A 19,385-nucleotide genomic window follows, 5' to 3' on the forward strand; every position below is an offset into this window, starting at 1 on the left:
GACAGAGAGAGAAAATACGAGGACAGCAACGCATCTGGAACCTCGCAATGTTGATTTATAGGTACACACACACACACGCACACACGCACGCACGCACGCACACACACACACACACACACACACACACACACACACACACACACACACACACACACACACACACACACACACACACACACACACACACACACACACACACACACACACACAAAATACCCCAAAACACATACACACAAAAACACTCAAACAGACAGAGAGATTAAAAAAAAGGACGTAGTAGACAAAGTCAGGATGTGACATCATACAGGAAGAGAAGCCAAGCAACTTATTTTTCCATTTGTGCCCCTGCCTCTGTGTGTGTTGTGAGCAGCAGTGGGTTTGAGTGGGAGACTCCCTGTCTGCTAGTGGCCGTGAGGGAGAAGAGACAGGGGCTGCAGGGAGAGGGTGGACAGAGCTGGACTTGTTCTCCACAGGGAATTTAAAGTCACTGGAGAGACTTCTGCTTGCTTCCCACAGCTCTCCACCACATTCCAGGTCCGCCGCTCTTGGATACAAACCAGGTACAGTGAAGTTGTTTTTCTTTTCTGCAATCTCTTTTTGTCCTCCTCCCCATCTCTTCCTCTGTCTCTCTCCTTTTTGAAAGGTTTTCGGCTTATTTAAGATTGCATGGATTGTCAGTAACTTTGGAAGAATGTTTGGGAAAGAGTTTCCAGAAAGAGCTGCTCCATTGTTCTGCTCCAGTGATGATCATATGTCAGCCGTCTACGGAAACCTACAAGATCGGGCACGATTTGCTGTTAAGTTTGTTATGAAGCGTGACAGACAGACACCCAGCAGACTTAAGGGAACCAAAATCCCCTAAGTGCATTCTTCTATGCAGTTTTGCTTTAGAAAAAGAGGTTCTCTCTTAGGTACATCTTAAAGAGAGTTAGAATCTTGATTCTGCAACGAAAGTAAAACTTGCTATTCACGCCACACGCTTTTGTTTTGGAATCCGTTACGGCTGCACTCAACCACGTAGCTGTGCCCCTAGTGGTGGCTACTATTCACTGTGAAGACTACTCTTTTACCATGCAAAAAAGAGAAGCTCACACGGGCTCCTGCTTCTCATACTAAATCTATTCAGTTTGTGGCACTTGGACTCAAACTCGAGAGGGGTTGAAAAGTCAACAACCCTAAAGAGGGGTTGAAAAGTCAACAACAGACGAATTATATAAACTGAGCAACAAACTTTAGTCTGCCTGTGATTATTTTCTTGGCACATGCTCTTTAACCTATAAATACATTATGGTTCTCTGGACATTCTTGTGGACGGAGGGTTTAGTGTTTGTTTGGTCGCCAGGAATGATGAATATAACCACAGCGGAACAGAAACTTGGTGTTTTTTTTGGGTCAACGGAATATACTGAAAAAACTCCCTCAGGAAGTCTTGGTCGAACGACACATGACACAAATGCGGATGTACTCACAACGTCACATCCCACCCCTCCCACCTCCTACCCTCCCCCCCCCCCCCCCCCCCCTCCCGTGTGTGAAACTACCGAAGCCAATCCGTGGGAATTAGGACACCTAAACGGTGCCACAGTTCAACACACCATTAATTTTGTCCTGTCATCATTCAAAATAAGCAGTAGTTCTTCTTATTGAGCCACACTTGTTTTCAACATTTATTTTTCTAAATAATATCATTCAGCAGCATTTGCCTTTTTTAGTTCACATGATTAAACACCAAAAGCAGTGAGTACTTAAGAACAGATGCAGAGCGTGGTTATAGCTTGGTTTTCAATATATCACCTGCCAGATTTTTGTTTCTCTTTATAAAAATTAATTGCCTATATTGCCTAACCTCTATCAGGTTTTTAACACCTTATCACTGTTTGAGTGCTGAAGATATGTGCTTTTTCTCCTACCGTTTTTGCATTATCTATCTAAACACTGTACCTAATTGGTAAAGATTGCCAGTGGTGAGAAACTTATCTTGTCACACAATGAGATAAGTCCCTGGTGGACTCAAATTACTCCAGCGTTCAACGCAGAACAGTAGTATATGAATTACCAGATATATTCAGTTTGTAATCTATCTATATGATATATGAACATACGCCTCAACAAATTCATTGAAATTATGCATTTGGAGCTCTATGTTGTGCGTACACTGGGGATGTGTGATGGGCCTAATTAAGATTTAATGAGTGTGTAAGACTCTCCTCACTTTCTCTCCGTTCCACAGATAGATGCATTGGGGAAATAAGAGTGACCTCCACTGTTCTCCGTTGACGCATCAACTTTAACAGCAGTTTGCTTACCTGGAACCACACTCTGACTCAGACCGCACAACCAACAGGGTTTTATTTGTCTAGCCCCACTGCAGCAGGAGGGGGGTGGGGGATACGATCATTCGACCCCTAATGGCCCTGTGTCTCGGACAAGTGTTCAGCAAGGACAAAACATTCCGGCCTCGGAAGAGGTTCGAACCGGGAACCCAGCGCTTCGAGCTCTACAAGAAGGCCCAGGCCTCTCTGAAGTCCGGCCTGGACCTCAGGAAGGTGGTGCAGCTGCCCGAGGGCGAGAACATCAACGACTGGATCGCCGTGCACGTGGTGGACTTCTTCAACCGCATTAACCTGATCTACGGCACGGTGAGCGAGTTCTGCAGTGAGCGCTCCTGCCCCACCATGTCCGGCGGTCTGCGCTACGAGTACCGGTGGCAGGACGGTGAGGACTACCGCAAGCCCACCAAGCTGCCTGCCCTTAAGTACATGAACCTGCTGATGGACTGGATTGAGTCGCGCATCAACGACGAGGACATCTTCCCCACCAGAGTAGGTGTGTTTGAGGAACAGGAGGCCGGCATGTCCTCACCCTGCATCGGTGATGGGGTACCACTCATGCTAATTTGGTCCTTTGTCCTGCTCAATTTATTTTCCTTAATGGAGGTTATAATGGGGAAAGTTGGACTGGGAGTTAATTGTAAAATGACCATGACATTTAGATAATAGTCTGTGTTCCTCATGAGGTTGTGGGATTATGGCTATCTCATCACCATTAGATGACCGTCAGAATGAAAGAGTAGAGCTCCCTACCTTAAATACATAATTGAAAATCAGTGCACCGCAATGCACTTTAACACAAAAGGCACAACTGAGCAATCGTCATCGTGTGGTCGAAATAGGATAGAGATGGGGAGGCAGAATAGTCTTGTGGTTCCAAGCGTGTTTGACCCATAGCCAAAACCTTATGGGTCAAACCTCAATCTCCCCAATCCACCGGTTGGCCCTCTTGAGCAAGATTCCCAACCCTTATTCCTGCTCATTAATGAAATGTCTCTCAGAGAAAGCATCACATCTCTGAATAAAAGCTTCTGTTCAAAATAAGAGAATCATTCAAATTGGGGCACAAAAAATGAAACCGAATTCATGTCTCAAACTGACCCACACTATTCTCCTCCCCCAGGCGTTCCTTTCCCCAGGAACTTCCAGCAGGTGTGCAAGAAGATGCTGAGCCGACTGTTCCGTGTCTTCGTGCACGTGTACATCCACCACTTTGACAGCATTTGCAGCATGGGGGCCGAGGCCCACATCAACACATGCTACAAACATTACTACTACTTCATATCCGAGTTCAGCCTCATCGAGCACTCAGAGCTGGAGCCACTGGTGAGGAGAGCCTGATGGAGAGGACGAACTAGTGGAAGCTGTGGGTGGTGGAGGGGGAGGGGGGGGGGGGGGGGGGGGGGGGGAGCCGGGAGCCGGGAGCCGGATAGGGTAGTGGCTCATGCATAGTGTATGGCAAGATGCTTAAAGGTGACATAGTATACCGTGATTAGCCATTACAAGCTGTTCTGAGAATCTGCCTCTTCTGAAATCACAAGTGGGCGTGTCCACCTAGATGTATGACGGATATAGAGGAGCAACGTTTGCTACAGTCCACTGGGTAGGCTGGTAAACTGGTCTATCGAGGGTACATCTAGGTGGAAAACGCCCACTTGTGATGGGGAATCAAACCCTTTATCCCGGTTAGGGGTTAGATTCCCACTGCGAAAGTGAGAATGTAATGCATACACTATCACTGCATCCACCAAATGGCATGTAATTCTCTTTATTTATTTATTCATTTATTAACTCTTTACTTTATTGAATCACCTGTATTTTAATTCACTGTCAGTGTGTTGATCCGAAGTGTGTATTCACTGTCACTCACTGCAAGTAAATAGGTCAGGTCACGGAGGTGATAGGACATGGAAACACACCTCATCAGTGTAATGAAGTAATTGTTCCAGTTTGCAGTGGACATAACCTGTGTTAATGATTGACACCGTTTCCATGACACTTAAGGGATTCAATATTAATATCAGGGTTTTGTATAGGGCTAGATAAACTGGTTTCGTCAGCATGATAATGGATATGCAAAAACCAGGAACATGACTTGGGGAAAATGTGCCAGAAAACCTTGAAAGTTGTACTATAAACAGCCAGGGCAGTATTTCTGTTGTTTACATTGACGTACGTATGTGTGTCATTGTAAATAGTAATTCGGCACTTTATTGACATTGTGTATGCCTTTTTTGTCCCTTTCTTACACATGTATCTCCCCCTTCTTTCTACAGAAAGCCATGACAGAGAAGATATGCAACTAACATCAGCCTATGGAGACAGTTTGGCAGTTTACATTTCAACATTCCCTGAGCCTGGAGAGGAATCAAACACTTCAAAAATAGACATTCCAAACAGACTGTTCCCCAAAAAACACATTCTGGAAGTTATCTGTGAAGCTTTACATAGAGCATGTTTCTTTAGGGACTTTTTTCTTAGTTTAGTTATATAAAATGTGTTTAATGCTTTATTTTCTTTGATACTCTCGATTGATCAAAAACAATGGTACAAGAGAGAGTATTTACATTATTGTTTTCATAAATATGTTATTTTCCATATAAAGTCATTATATATTTACAGTGTAAATATTGGTGTTGTGTCTAAATAAAACCTGGATCCAGAGCCTAGCTCTGCCTGAATCTATTATCAGGAGGGATTCTGAGGTCAATCTGAAGAGAGCCGCTTCCCGAATAGCCTAGAAGAGGAAGCTTAAGAGGTCGGCAGTATTCCTTCCGTCAATAACTTGCTTGATATGCATTCTTAGGACGTTTCGTCATGCACATAATCTCCCCTTATGTGTTTTGGGGCGTAGCGAAATGCAATGACGTTATTGACAGACGTTGTTCGCGGCCAATATGCATTCAGATACTGCCAAAAGAGGGCGGAGCTAACGGTCAGTGGTTTTCCCGCACTACGCGTCACAGGCTAGCTAGGATGATTTAACCCAGCGCTAACCTATTGGCTCAATGCAATGGCTTCTTGCATCAGATGGCTAAGGTTTCGACTGAAGGATTCTGCCGGTTTGGACACAGTTTCCAGGTAAACGTTTTGACATTATTTCCTTTTCCTTTCCTGCCTTTGGATTATCAGACGCTTGAAATAGAAGACAATGTGGTTATTAAACGTGAGCTACTTCGGAGCTATCGACTGTCCTAGTTGGATGTCAGTTGCTCTGATGTTTGATTTCATTGAGATCGTTGAGATTATACATAGATATTGTATTAAGGGTCATTGGCATTTGTTATTTTGTTGCCTTTCCCATTATGTTAAAATACACAATATATTGCGAATATAGGTCGGGTAATTCAATATTCTCTAGTAAGCTTCATTTTAGCTTTCATCTTGGCCTTTGTGTTCAAATGTGTACCGATTAGATGGGTTGTCTCTCATTAACCGCGCTAGAAACTGTTTTTATATAAAATAGTTGTATTGGTATAACTTGGTTTGCTGACGAGGGACAATGACTACTAAATACGAACTATTCATAGTCATCATTCGTGCCATTGTTGACAGACCATGAATGTTCTGGGGTCCATCTCCCCAATGAGCTCCACCGGAAAGATCTCCGATATTGAACGCCTTTATTGAATGTTAAACCATATTGCGAGGCAAGTGGTTGGTGTTTGCTACAAGGTCCACAAAGTTAAACATCTATTACATCGTTTGTCTTTTCCATTTCATATTCTCTCACCTGCATGGTCTTCGCAGTTTTATATCTTGTTTCTTGCCCTCGTCAACATATACTTATAATAATTTGAACCCCCTTTATGTTCCAGTTGGCAGATATGGTGATTTACAGTGCGATGGCAGACCTGCAAGTCTACCAAAACGCTCTACAGGTAAGACATGCAACCGCAGATACCCTTTCAAACCAATATGGGGCAATCATGTAACTTCCTGATAAGGCATACTTCTCTACCACAGACGATTCAAGGAACCATATTGCTGAGTCATAAACTCTGTTTAGTTTCTGGGAATAGCCAGGTCCGACCATTTACACACTTCCCTTTTAGGTTGTTAAACATTAGCCCATCCTGTTGTGACAACACACTTAGTGTTGGTACTCATTTGTATTGTTATTTTGTAGGTCAACTGCTTTACTTACAGATTCTGAATAAATACTAATACTATTATCAGTGTTTCGGTGCATGGTGAACAATAGCGATTATCTGTGGGGTTATTCTGGTCCTTTCATTCAGTTTCAAAGGATTAATATCTGGTTATTCTCGCACTTTCCCCTCCCTCCCCCCCTGCTCGGTGCGGTGTACTCGCAGTCAAAGAGAAGCTCCCTGGCTGTGGGCCAAGAAGCTGACCGCAAAGGGGAAAGTCAACAAAATGGGACAACACCGGTGGAGAGAGGTACTACATAAGTTACATGATTAAAATACAACTTTTAAAAACTACAAGCACTAGCATCACTAGGTCCCATTTTCACTCCACACCATCTATGGTTTGTAATAATTTGAAATGAACACATTAGTATTTTAAAGAGCCCCACATCAACCCAGGGCTTGTTTTAATCAATTTGATATGTGCAGGGCTATGGTAAAATCTCTTATCAAAAGGGTGGTACAAGAGGGTGTTGTAATTAGTCTTTTAGAGGAAGTGCCGTGAAGCAACCATACCTATTATTTATTTTAAATTCTGCTTTTGTGCTAAGGTCATGGTCTGCAGAGAGATGTTTTACTGTACCAATGTTGGAGCGCAAGGTTGCATGTAACCTTCTCTTAATATTTTCCAGGAGCTGTAGAAATTGAGAAAAGCCAGCCACTGAACATTCCAGAAGCAGCCAAAAGAAAGAAGAAGAAGAGGACCAGAGCAAAAGACAGCTTCACAGGGAGCTTTGACGGTACAGACTCACATCTTCTCGAGTTATACTCCGATTAGTGATAGTCCGATTTTAAAAGGCTAATGTTTGATCTTTTCTCCCAGATGTCTACAAGCTGACTGAAGAAATTTTGGGCCAGGGAGCGTGTGCGAAAGTGCAGGGATGCATAAGTCTTCAGGATGGGAACGAGTTTGCAGTGAAGGTAAGGTAACGAGTGCTTGTATCAAACAGGAAAGAGCTATAAAAGATGTATCTATTTTGCGGGCAGCAACTTTTAAGTGCTTTGATCTTTGCCGCTGAATGTCTTGATTCAATTGTTAGTTAAACAATCTTTTTACCTTTCTTACCTCCAAATGAAAGAAGGCAATAATCCTTCTAATATGATAGCATAGCATATATTTTCTCATTATATCACATAGCATAACTGCATTATAAAAATACAGAGGCTAGATTTGTCTATAAAGTATTTTTCTTTTTGCCCTAGATCATCGAGAAAAGCGCGGGCCACAGTCGAAGCAGGGTGTTCCGGGAAGTAGAGACACTCTACCAGTGTCAGGGAAACAAGTGAGAACTCATTAACAAAAGTGACTCATTTGTAAAGTGTACCGACAATCTCTAATCTTGGGTCAACTTATTCCTCTCAGGAATATCTTGGAACTCATTCAGTTCTTTGAAGATAGTTCCTGCTTCTACCTGGTGTTCGAGAAGCTGCGTGGAGGTAAGCATCAATGATTATGATTTTTAGTAAAATTGTAATGACATTTATTGCCACCATTTATGTATCATGTGATATCTGCACTCCAACCTGACTATATTGTTCCCATAGGCTCCATTCTAACACACATTCAGAACCGGAGGCACTTTGATGAGTTGGAGGCCAGCAGGGTGGTCCGGGATATAGCCCTAGCTCTGGACTTCCTGCACACTAAAGGTAGGTTGCCACCCAAAGAACTCCTCTGAGCATCACCTGGATACATGGAAGTCTGTTGCTTAACGTTGTTTTCGTTGATCCAGGCATTGCACATAGAGACCTCAAACTGGAGAATATCCTTTGTGAATACACCGACCGGGTAAGATGATAAACTATCTAACCTTCAGCTGGTTTTGTTTGAGTGTTTGTCTGCTGATATGAGAGTTGTAAGCCCTCTTATCTGTTTCCAGGTGTCCCCTGTGAAGATTTGTGATTTTGACCTGGGAAGTGGAGTGAAGCTGAGCAGCGCCTGTACACCCATCACAACTCCAGAGCTCACCACACCAGTAAGACTAGAAGTTGGATGGTTTTTATATGATGATCCCAAATACAGCAATCACAGACCATTGACCAACGTTTCATTACAATCCCAAATCGGTCCGTCCGATAGCCTAAACATAATAGACCAACTCCTTCACTCTGGGAGTCTCTCTCCGCGAATGAAAGGGCTAGCAAGTGATGTTTAGGCTAGTTGAATCAAGCCTTGAATTAAGCATCTAACATGTAGAACGCACACACTTTATTACATGCTACAACTTGGATGTGTTTTTATTTTTTTACGACCTGAACGACGCAGCAGATGTCGGACGATAATCCTTCCATACACCAAAGTTGATCTCATCATAACATTGGCCCTCCCTCTCTCTCCCCCCCAGTGTGGCTCTGCAGAGTACATGGCTCCCGAGGTGGTGGAGGTGTTCACAGACGAGGCCTCCTTCTACGACAAGCGCTGCGACCTCTGGAGCCTTGGGGTCATCCTGTACATCCTGCTGAGTGGCAGCCCCCCCTTCACCGGCCACTGCGGCAGTGACTGTGGCTGGGACCGGGGAGAGATGTGCAAGACCTGCCAGGTCGGTACTAGTGCTGCACGATTTGGTGAAAAAGTCCTATTGCGATTATTGTGGACAATATTGCGATTGTGATATAATAAACAAATGGTGTCATGAGTCTACTTGCTTGGTTATCAAGGAAAATGCACACAGATTTCTGATAATTTTAAAATGTTTATTTCTCAACTCAAACTTAAACTAGCATAAAAAATACAAAAACTAAAAAATGTGTACAGTAACAAAATTAAATAAATAATAAATATACATTTTTCAAAATAAAGGCATTTCTGCTTTGCAAACTTAGTACAACTAAATAGAATAAATAAGAATATATTAATATATATTATTATTTTAAAATTGAATTGCAGCCTTTTGCGGTTATACAATTGCAAAGGCTGATATTAGATTAACCGTGCAGCACTAGTCGGTACCCCTCCTAGCCAGCGTGGTTCCCAGCCCTCTCTTCCCACCGTGACGCAGCCGTATAAAGGCTGTACGCCATTCGTCTGATAGTTAGGCTGCAGCGTGGGGAGTTCCACTGTTTTGAACTGGTGGCTTCCTCTGCTCAGTCGGAAGGAGTAGAGGGGATGCAGGAAGGGCGATGAGGAGTATGGCATGAGCTTGTGGCAACGCTAGAGCATAATTCTGACGTTAATTTTATTTTATTTTTTTGCTCTTTTTAGAGTCACCTGTTCGAGAGCATCCAGGAAGGGAAGTATGAGTTTCCAGAGAGAGACTGGGCCCGCATCTCAGAAGAAGCCAAAGACCTCATCTCCAAGCTGTTGGTTCGGGATGCCAACCTGCGCTCCAGTGCTGCTCAGGTCCTCCAGCACCCATGGGTGCAAGGGGTGCGTGTCCCTATATTGAGAGTGGACAATCGTTTTTGTGATTTATTTTTAACTTCATGCTCGGAAAGGTGGTCAACTTCATGTTCACATTTTGACCCTGGCCTTGCTTTATTAAAAGCAACGTGTTTACAAGTCCTCCTTTCTTTGCTAATGTTTGTTTGTTTTATTCCTCCAGAACGCTCCCGAGAGAGGTCTTCCCACTCCTCGTGTTCTGCAAAGGTGAGCTTTAGCTCTCTAAATTTTTAGTTTGCTTGACAAAAGGATCGCCTCTTATCCATTAACACTGTTGTGATTAATACACCATCCACCCACGACTTGGGCAATTCCTGTAGAAATATTAAGCAAGAGGTCTGCGTGTGGAAGGCTGCGCAATGAGTGCATGGGCAGAGTGCATGCACGTAGCAGGGTGGTTAGTTAGACAGTCAGTTCAGGCGTGCTGAATGAATTGATTGGAAGGGTTTAATGCAGTCCTGCGACAGCAAAGGGTACCGAATATTACTATTAACTTTGCCCGAGGATATGCGTTGTCGATTGTCATCTGGATGGATCGAGTATTTCAACACGAACAACCATAAAATGGGCCTTCCGTATCTTTAAAGGTGACGCATTACACCACCAGGTGTGAGTTTGATCCATTTTGAAAATCGGGCCTCTTCTGACTTCACAAGTGGGCGCGTCCACCTAGATGTGTGCTGGATAGATCAGTCTACCAGCCTACCCAGTGGACTGTAGCAAACGTTGCTCATCTATCCTTCATACATCTAGGACAGGGGTGTCAAACATACGGCCCGCGAGATGGTTTGATCAGGCCCGCGACTTGTAGAGCATACATTTCTGAGTGTCAAAAAAAAGTAAGTCTCTAGCCCATTCCTGTGAGTTATGATTTTCTAAAGAACTAAGCAAAATGCTCACTCCAGCCGCTAGGGGGCAGCCAAATAAAGTTTGGCTGGAAAAATAGACTGAGAATTATTTATTCACAGAGGTGAATACAAAAGCAGTGTACTTGGTATGTAATCAGCAAGTTTTAGTGCTCAAAGAATATAATATTCGGCGCCACTATGACTCACAATAAAGAAAAATATCACCATTTGAAAGGATAACTAAGAAAAGAGGAGGTGGACAAATTGTTAGCTGGTCTGAAGAAACTGCAGTCTACTTTTACTTTCTGCCGCGAGGTCTAATGCAGCAGTGATAACCAGCTACCTTATTGCTCACGAGATGCAAGTGCAAGCATCCAAGCCATTTTCTGATGGCGAGTTCGTGAAAACATGCATGCTGAAGACTGCAGAAGTGTCGTGTTCCCTGAAAAGCGATTTGCCTTTGCCAACATTAGTCTGTCGAAGAACACTGTTGCAGATGGGGTAACGGAGCTCTCAGGAGAATTGGGCAGCAAAATAAATGACAAAATCAAGTCATTTATTGCTTTTTTGGTTGCAATTGATGAGAGCACTGATATAACAGATATTGCTCAACTGGCCATATTTATTCGGGGTGTTGATAAGACTTTGGCAATCACAGAGGAGTTCCTTGATTGGTGCCTATGAAGGACACTACAACAGCGAATTACATATTCAGCTCTCTCGTTGGAGTGCTGGACAAGGTCGGAGTGGACTGGTCCCGTGCCGTCAGTGTTGTGCCTGAACTTGTTCATATTTTGGGCAAACGTGAACTGAACAAACTGTATTACTGCCTGATGAACGTTACTGTGAACTTGTTCATTCTGGTGTCTGTGAACGGCACCTTCAAATAACCCCCTTCACAATGGGGGTTATTTGTTTATCAACACGGCGGATGCGCGCACAGAACGCTGCGTTGTTTGACCGGTTGCCATGGTTATATCCTGGCAACCGATCATATCCATGGTTAATTTGCAGTTGCAAATTAACCTGTTACATTACTGATACATTAAATTGTATCAGAAAACGCGGTTATATGCTAAAGACACTAAAGTATCTGTCGTATAAAGGGTGGGACGAAATTCAAATTATAAATATGTACACTTTATGTTGAAAGCATAGGCCATCGCGATTCCCATTGAAACTAATGGCACAGTGATTATACTTCAAAACGAGAGCTGTTAAATTGTGAAATGAATCAAACTGTAATCAGACAACGCGGTTATATGCTATAGACCCTGGAGTATCTGTGGTATAAAGGCTGAGACGAATTTCGAATTATAAATATGTACAATCCATAACGTTAGCTCTCTGGCTCATAGCTCAGCAGACTAGAATACCTCCTAGAATCATTGCTTGTTGGCCGGAAAAGGAAAGGGGGGCTGTTTACGCTTGGTTGTAGTCTTTTCGCTCGGTTCTCCGTCTCAACAGTAGGGCTAGAACCGAGCGAAAATACCTCCCCTTTCCGTTTCCGGCCAACGAGCAATGAGTCTTCCAACAGAAATCAATGGGATTTACAAAATGTGCTAAATTTGCATTAAAACACGATATAAACTGTATTTCGCTACGATACTTGATTCAACCACTCTATTTCATCCTAGACAAACCACAAAGGGGGCTCAATGTTCAAAATACCGGAAAAAAATAATAGCTCACAGCAACGTATTGAAAAAAAGAACTATGAACTAGTTAATTTTTTGGAACTGTGAACTTAGTTCAAAATTTTGAATTATGAAGGTTTAACTCGACTAGTTCATTTTAAAATTTGTGAACTGAACTTTGAACTAGTTCACGTAGAAAGTGAACTTTCCCAACACTGCGTGCCGTCAGCCTCGCTACAGATGGTGTACCATCAATGGTCAAGAGAAAGGCAGGCGTTGCGACAAAATCCCGAGAGAAAGTACAGACTGCAAATTGGGATTTTGGGGCATTTCACTGTATTTTGCATCAAGAAGCGTTGTGTTGCAAAACACTAAAAATGGATCATGTTATGGGTGTGGTTGTAAAAACTAATTGTATCAGAGTGCAAGGTCTGAATCACCATCAGTTTGACACTTTTCTCAGAGATGATGACATTCAGGCTGGCCTACCATACCACACTGAAGTACGGTGGTTAAACCGAGGTGCCGTGCTCAAGCGTTTCTTAGAGCTATGAGAGGATATTGGATAGTTCATGGAGAAAATGGGTAGCCCAGTGAAGGAACTTAAATGTCCGCAGTGGGTGCAGGATCTTGACTTTATGGTGGATATTACACAGCACCTGAATAATCGTAACAAAATGTTGCTAGGCTGCAAAAAAATTGTCCCTCAGTATAACGACCGCATACGCGCATTCAAGTTAAAACTGTCACTCTGGGAGGTGCAGCTATCTAGTGGTGACACCTCCCATTTACCATGTCTAACCGCTGTGCGTGCGACCGGACGTAATGCTGATATGGATCAATACAAAGACAAGATGACAGGATTGCTGCGGCAGTTCGAGCGGAAGTTTCAGGTCTTCAGTGAACTAGAGGAGGAATATGCTGTTTTTTGCCCGCCATTTCCAGTCAAGCCTTCTGACATGCCAGCTGACATCCAACTCGAGATAATTGACTTGCAGTGTGATACCAGTATGAAGGAGAAATTTGCATCGGTGGGCTTGGACACATTTGATCAATATCTCTTGCCAGGGTTCCCCAAATTAACATCCCTGGCTGCAAAGGTTATCCATGTTTGGGACTACCTATCTTTTTGAACAGGTGTTCTCTGTAATAATAATAATAATTTATCAATTTTATAGCGTGTAATGAACCTAAATATAACAAAGCACCGCTCAAGGTTAACAAACACGCACTTGAATGACATTGTGAAATGTGCTGCTACTCAGGATTTGGCACCTGATATTGATGCACTCGTAAAGGCTAAAATATGCCAAGTTTCAGAAGCCAGCAGCAGCAAATATACTGCAGTGAGAAAAAAAAGAAGTTAATCAGCAAGTAGGCCTGGGCCAAATTCGTGATGCTCTTTCAGAAATGTTTGCACTCTGATGAATACAGATCTTTGAAAATAAGTTTACTCAGGTTTCATGTTAAAAGACAAGGAATGTTGTGCAGTATATCATTCTCAGCTTCAGTAGCCTACCAAACAGTTTAATCGGATGTAGCCTAATCTCATTGCTCATGCACTGCTATAACTTTTATGTTTTATTTTATTTATATGTGCACATTTACATTTTCAAGGCAGTATGATAGCTTTCTTCATAGCTCCCACTTGAGTTTGTTTAGTGTGGTGAGTTGGTTCAGATGTAAAAATGTATTCACTCAACTCTATAAAAATTAACCAGTTGTTAATGAATGTGAAATGCATTTTATTTCAATTCCATTGGCCTATCTGTGAATAAATGTGTTGTGCTAATATAGATCCTTGTGATTATGTAGGCTACAAATGTAGGCTGAATGAGGAAGCATGGTACTAAAAAATAAACAAAGCTAAGGATTTGGAGTTGACGTAGGTTATTTTGCCATTATTTTACTGGTCCGGCCCCCTTGATCAGCTGGGCTGTATGTGGCCCCTGAACCACGCACTTGACTGTACCGAGCACAACATCAACGCCTCCTCCCCTCTCTGCGCCTCCAGGAACAGCAGCACCAAAGACCTGACCCAGTTCACCGCCGACGCCATCGCCTTCAACCGCCAGCTGTCCCACCACGACGAGGAGCTGGAGGAGCTGGAGGACGCCGGCGCCGGGGTGGTGGCCGGCGCCGCCGTGGTGGTGGTCTGCTCCATGCGTCTGTCCCCACCCTCCAACTCCAGGCTGGCACGCCGACGGGCCCACTCCAATGCCATGCGCGCCGCGGACTTCCTGCCCTCGCCGGAGACTGGCGTCGCCACTTGACCCACCCGCACCTTGAGGATTACGACGGTGGTAATTCTTGAGAGCCATGTTTGAACTGCCCTCCTCTTCTTCTGTCTGCCCATTGGTTTATCCGTTATTGTCACTTCTGCGTCGTCATCTAATTTTTGATTTTCAACGGAACCACTATTTTTTTTTAATCGTCTGATGAAATTTACTTAAACCTAAATAAATGAACCATCCTGGTAAAATGGTGGCAAAAATGTATGTATGCTCCCAATAAGGATGATTATGATGATATGGTAAACCTAGAAAACCATGTTTGAAGCATTCTTCTTCTCTGGCTGTAGCCCCTCTCATTGACATCGTTATCGCATCTGCATCCTATATTTTCAACAGTACCTTTTTAATTTTTTTAAGGACTGATGCAATGTGTGAAGGAACGACTCAACAGTACTTTTGTTGTGCAGCTCAGTTGCGAACCTTGACTGGCATTGGATGATGGAAAAGGCTCCTGTGTTTGGCGTATGTTTTGGTGTAGCCTTGTGATGGGTCGTTTCCATTGGTGAAGTACTTTTCATGGTCGTAGGTCTTATCTGGTCCTGTAGCACTTGGAGGGACATGTAATCCCTGGCTACCTCATGTCTGTTAGTGTTTCCTGTCCTGTTGCAAGCTGTGATGTCGAGGGTGTTTTCAGTTGGTTAAGTGTTGACTCTTATTGTTAAAATATGCACTTAATTTAGGCGGCCTTGAGTTGTTAGGTTTTCTGAAGTGAGCATATCTATTACATTGTTATTTTTTTACAAGGGTTTTAGGTTTTTACAATAGGAATACTTATATTTTGTGTGTTGCTTATTATGGGAACATCAAAATGATAAATACAGCTACTGATGTAAAAATCGTCTTAAGATTTGTATTTATATTGTTCCAGCTGTGAATGTGTTCTTACTGAGCAGTGATATTATATATTTTTCCCTTTTTCTAAGCTTTATTTTTTTACTATAAGCATTAATGGAATTTAAGTTGTAGGTTGAATTCGCTGTTCACTTTAAAATGGAGCTAGTTCTTCAAATGGATGTGTTTTCTCAGTTAGGTTGCATGGGAGTTGCCAGTTCCTCAACCTGTGAGACACAGCCTACCTGTTCACTTTAAGTTTAAACCATTACTTTGGATATTTGGGAGTTGAAAGGTGAATTCAAACAGTGGTGCTCCTTAACCGCCAACATAAGACCTCTGATTCCCCAAGTGCACCTTGTTTTGTTGTTTGTGTACAACTGTGACCCCGTCATCCCTTATGTGATGGTGAGAGAAAGTATTGATTTGCCTCATGTCTCTGGTCAATCTAAAGGCGTTTGAGTTCTCATGTTGCACATGTGTTGGTTTTAATTGTATTCAATTTATTTTTTAAGAGCTGTTGTAAAGGGAAAACCTTTTTTTTTTTTTATTAAATAATTTATAGTTTGTTCTTTTGTGACTGCCCTTTAGCAATCTACCAAAACCAAGCATTAAACAAGTCGTAATTTTGAACACATGGCCATTACTTTCCCCCACATTTTTATTTTATGCTCTACTATATTTAATTATTATGTGTTTAGTTATCCTTTGTGTATACTGATAAACCTTTTGTTATGTTTCATGGGGTCAACAACAGAAGTCGCACACGATTTTAGTTTGTTTTTTCTTCCCACAAAGCTATTAACTTTGTTGGCTTTGTGGCTTAATGTTCACGGCATTTGAACAGATCCGTCCCTGTTGCCATGGACACTACATCCCTATAGCAACAAAGGGCAGACATTAATTAAGAGATTTTCTCTGAGGGAACCCATTTGAAAACGGTGGCTTGTAAAAGCCCTCCCACTCATCACGTAACATTATTTTTATTTTTTTACGTGCGGATGGTGAGTAAGAAACATTGAATGCGATTTGATCTGTGATATATAGGCTACTGTGTTGAACCTCTTGAGACCCTATGCAAATAAATGCTCTCCGGGGTATTCCTGCATTCATTTTCAAAGCTGCGTTCCCATTAAAAAGTGATTCACAAGAACCGTCTTTTCTCTTTACTTTTATTTTTTATTAGTATTAGGTAGCAACTTTTTATAATTAAAATAACTCAAGTATCCACTAAATGCAACGGTTTGATTGGCTGGGTGGGGGGGTTTGCGGAGTGTTGATAGTAAGATTAAATCTCAACCTTGACTAGAGATATGTCCAATATGTTACATATTAGCACTTTAAGAATAAGTTTTTTTTTCAATAAAAATGTCACCATACTATATTCAACACGAATAATTAACACAAACATATCCTCAGGGGCAGTCCGAAATGATTACAATTTCATGAACTCATGGTCTGGGCGGACAAATGGTTAGGCGCGTACACGTTGCCTTTACGCCCCCATGTGAGTGCATTTATAAATCAACGCGTCTTCCTGAACCCGGTTAATTGTTTCATTGGCTCACAGCGTAGCCTAGCCCTACTCATCCACTGGGATCCGCAGTGGAATTGTTTAATGTGAATCTGGAAAATAATGGCTTTAAGATTACCAAGACCGTCCAAGGTAAGTACAGACAAGCGTTCGATTGTATAACCTGTTAGCGAAGTCTACAAAGATTGGCGTGTAGCATGTTCATTTTGATTTGAAAACTGTGGCTCTGCACTATAAGGAGATGGATAAAATGCTTATTTTAGGAGAATGACAACGTTCTCTATATCATTTCAAATCAGGTCTATTTCTTGAATAATTCCTATCCCATCTCCCACTTTAAGGTTAAAACAAAAATAAAGGTGTCAAAAAGTGACCAATCAGCCTTTTTTTGCTCCTCTCCCAGCTGCCTTCTGTAATAACTCAACGCACATGATGCTGAAGAAGTCAAGCATCCACATGCTGCTTGGATTTGCGCTTTAAAAAAACATCCAGAGCTGCTGTCTTCATCGGGGGCCCGTGGAAGCATGGCCCCGGATGACCCCCTCTCCTCCAAGCCACCGCTTGGAACACCAACCGCTCCCGCTCAAACCAGGCTCCCCAAGAAGCGCGCCACGCGGCCGCCGCATAACCTGCCATCTCCGGCGCTGTGCTGCGCTTGCGGGCTGTGCGTCACGCTAGCCGGCGTCAACATTACCCTAGTGGGCGCCTTTGCGTTCGGCACCCTCCTGCCCAGCAACAACCCGCCCATCATCATCGGACCCCTCCTCCTACTCGTGGCTTTGGCCTTTTTCACGACGTGCTGTGTGTTCAGCAGGAGGTCCGCGCGCCCCGCTACGTCTGTGGGCGCGGCGGGGTGCGACTCGAGCTCGGGGCTGATGATGATGAAGATGGGAGGCGCCGTGGCGTTTGAGATGGAGACCAGTGAGCACACGCTACCGGACACCATCGCCGTTCAGCTCAGCCCCACCGACTCCCTGACATCGTCATCGCCCATCCAGGAGGAGCACCCTGCTCTAGGCGCAACCACGGGGACAGCGCATGGGTTGGGTGAAGGAGAGGCGGGCCCTGCTGATGGGACCCCAACCCTTCCTTGATCAGCGTGCAGGTGCAATGGCTACGTTCGGATCCAGCAATCTGTGGATCTCTGTTGGTCAATTGAGATGTTCAATATACATGATAACATCACAATTTGATTACATTGATAAATTATAACATTACAACTTATCAATGAGATTATTAAAGAGAAGAACTGCCTATTGACGTGATTTTAGTCAGGACTTGCCAAACCAAACTGTAATTCCAGTGGTAAATATGCACTACTTATGCAAACGTATAGGTTCTGTTAATGCTGAGAAAAAAAAGAATATAAAAATCCGACAAAACTGGCTTACGTTTCAGCTTGCAGACGTTAAAAGTAAAATGTAAAACGTTGAATGTAATAAATATCACCAAATAATACTTAACAATAGAAACTAATGCTTATACAATCCTATTTTTTATAATACTAGACCTATTCCTCCCCCTCATCACTCACATTTATAATCGATGCTTTTTGCCCGTGCGCATCAGAACCAGCATTTGCTGGTCACGGCTGGATTACTGCTGTTTATCTATTAATACACTACCATATATTTAATAACATAAAAATATATGTTATTATACATATTATCCAATAATAAAATGAATTAAGTTGATTCAAATACATTGTATGAATTCAAGGATACATTTTTGTTGCATTTTCTGAACGTTTACTTTGCCTTTTCCTTTACTGAGCCAGAACACATTGATTGCAATCATGAGTTGATAAAATCCAGATTCCCGCACAGTGGAAGTCATCAGACTTGAAGACATGCTCGGAGTGGTGGAGCTGGGATGATCTACCCCTCTTCAGAAGGACTATTGTAGCAGTATAGGGTGGCTGAGGGTCCAGGGGAATGTTTTTATTTTATTTTTAGGTTTAGAGGGTCAAAGGTCAGGACCTCCAGCAAGTGACCTCCGGTCACTGTCTTCTGAACGCGTTTGTGTTTCTAATGTTAATGGAAACAAATTGCTTAGAGACCTAATTCTTTCCATCTTCGTGTCGTGAGTGGTTTTACGTGACGTTATGTCGTTTTCTGCCGTTAGAGGGAGCTGCTGCCCTTCAAACCGATCATTATCCGGGCTCCAAAATCCCTTAGCTTTTTTCATTCGGTCAGATCATTTCGTTGTTTATGTAGCATATCTTGTCTTACTTAACAATTATAGACTGCATAAGCCCTTTTTTTAACTTTATATTCATTTAAATTGAAGCAAAGCATGCACACTAAACTATACACGCACAGATATAACCAACATAATATTTAATATCATAACAACATAACAAAACTTTATCGTGGTGTGAA

At 42.7% G+C, this 19,385-nt stretch overlaps 3 protein-coding genes and 1 long non-coding RNA gene across 6 annotated transcripts; all 4 read left to right on the forward strand.

The window, feature by feature from the left end:
* The first annotated feature begins 110 nt into the window (after positions 1–110).
* mob3c (MOB kinase activator 3C) lies at positions 111–4,999 on the forward strand. Of its 3 annotated transcripts, none has more exons than XM_060067978.1 (4): positions 242–565; positions 2,231–2,826; positions 3,454–3,656; positions 4,607–4,999. In XM_060067978.1, exons 2-4 carry the CDS (start codon positions 2,409–2,411, stop codon positions 4,634–4,636), a joined length of 651 nt encoding a protein of 216 aa, XP_059923961.1. In that variant the 5' UTR covers positions 242–565; positions 2,231–2,408; the 3' UTR covers positions 4,637–4,999. The 3 variants fall into 3 exon arrangements, with proteins under 3 accessions (XP_059923962.1, XP_059923961.1, XP_059923960.1); XM_060067977.1 differs by having other exon boundaries at positions 242–560; XM_060067979.1 differs by lacking the exon at positions 4,607–4,999 and having other exon boundaries at positions 111–560; positions 2,231–2,822.
* Positions 5,000–5,244: 245 nt separating this feature from the next.
* On the forward strand, positions 5,245–16,623 carry mknk1 (MAPK interacting serine/threonine kinase 1). Its single transcript, XM_060067958.1, has 14 exons — positions 5,245–5,411; positions 6,149–6,211; positions 6,647–6,731; positions 7,114–7,221; positions 7,305–7,402; positions 7,685–7,764; positions 7,845–7,918; positions 8,027–8,131; positions 8,215–8,270; positions 8,362–8,457; positions 8,827–9,021; positions 9,684–9,848; positions 10,024–10,067; positions 14,360–16,623. Exons 1-14 carry the CDS (start codon positions 5,361–5,363, stop codon positions 14,616–14,618), a joined length of 1,479 nt encoding a protein of 492 aa, XP_059923941.1. The 5' UTR covers positions 5,245–5,360; the 3' UTR covers positions 14,619–16,623.
* On the forward strand, positions 10,074–14,077 carry LOC132469873 (uncharacterized). The gene is made up of 2 exons (XR_009528500.1): positions 10,074–12,620; positions 12,651–14,077. It is a non-coding gene; the product is annotated as an uncharacterized LOC132469873 (long non-coding RNA).
* An 81-nt stretch (positions 16,624–16,704) lies between the features above and the next one.
* LOC132469864 (transmembrane protein 275-like) lies at positions 16,705–18,703 on the forward strand. Its single transcript, XM_060067980.1, has one exon. The coding sequence runs from the start codon at positions 17,529–17,531 to the stop codon at positions 18,096–18,098; it is 570 nt and encodes a 189-aa protein (XP_059923963.1). The 5' UTR covers positions 16,705–17,528; the 3' UTR covers positions 18,099–18,703.
* Positions 18,704–19,385: the final 682 nt, after the last annotated feature.

The sequence above is a fragment of the Gadus macrocephalus genome, chromosome 12, assembly GCF_031168955.1.
Source record: "Gadus macrocephalus chromosome 12, ASM3116895v1".
Classification (NCBI taxonomy): domain Eukaryota; kingdom Metazoa; phylum Chordata; class Actinopteri; order Gadiformes; family Gadidae; genus Gadus; species Gadus macrocephalus.

Bases quoted from the DNA above. Each gene is read 5' to 3' on its own strand.
- mob3c (XM_060067978.1), top strand. From the start codon at position 2,409: ATGGCCCTGTGTCTCGGACAAGTGTTCAGCAAGGACAAAACATTCCGG. The intron at 2,827-3,453 runs GTGTGTTTGAGG...CTCCTCCCCCAG, and splicing joins CATCTTCCCCACCAGAGTAG to GCGTTCCTTTCCCCAGGAAC. The intron at 3,657-4,606 runs GTGAGGAGAGCC...TTCTTTCTACAG, and splicing joins ACTCAGAGCTGGAGCCACTG to AAAGCCATGACAGAGAAGAT.
- LOC132469864 (XM_060067980.1), top strand. From the start codon at position 17,529: ATGGCCCCGGATGACCCCCTCTCCTCCAAGCCACCGCTTGGAACACCA.
- mknk1 (XM_060067958.1), top strand. From the start codon at position 5,361: ATGGCTAAGGTTTCGACTGAAGGATTCTGCCGGTTTGGACACAGTTTC. The intron at 8,458-8,826 runs GTAAGACTAGAA...TCTCCCCCCCAG, and splicing joins CTCCAGAGCTCACCACACCA to TGTGGCTCTGCAGAGTACAT. The intron at 10,068-14,359 runs GTGAGCTTTAGC...CTGCGCCTCCAG, and splicing joins ACTCCTCGTGTTCTGCAAAG to GAACAGCAGCACCAAAGACC.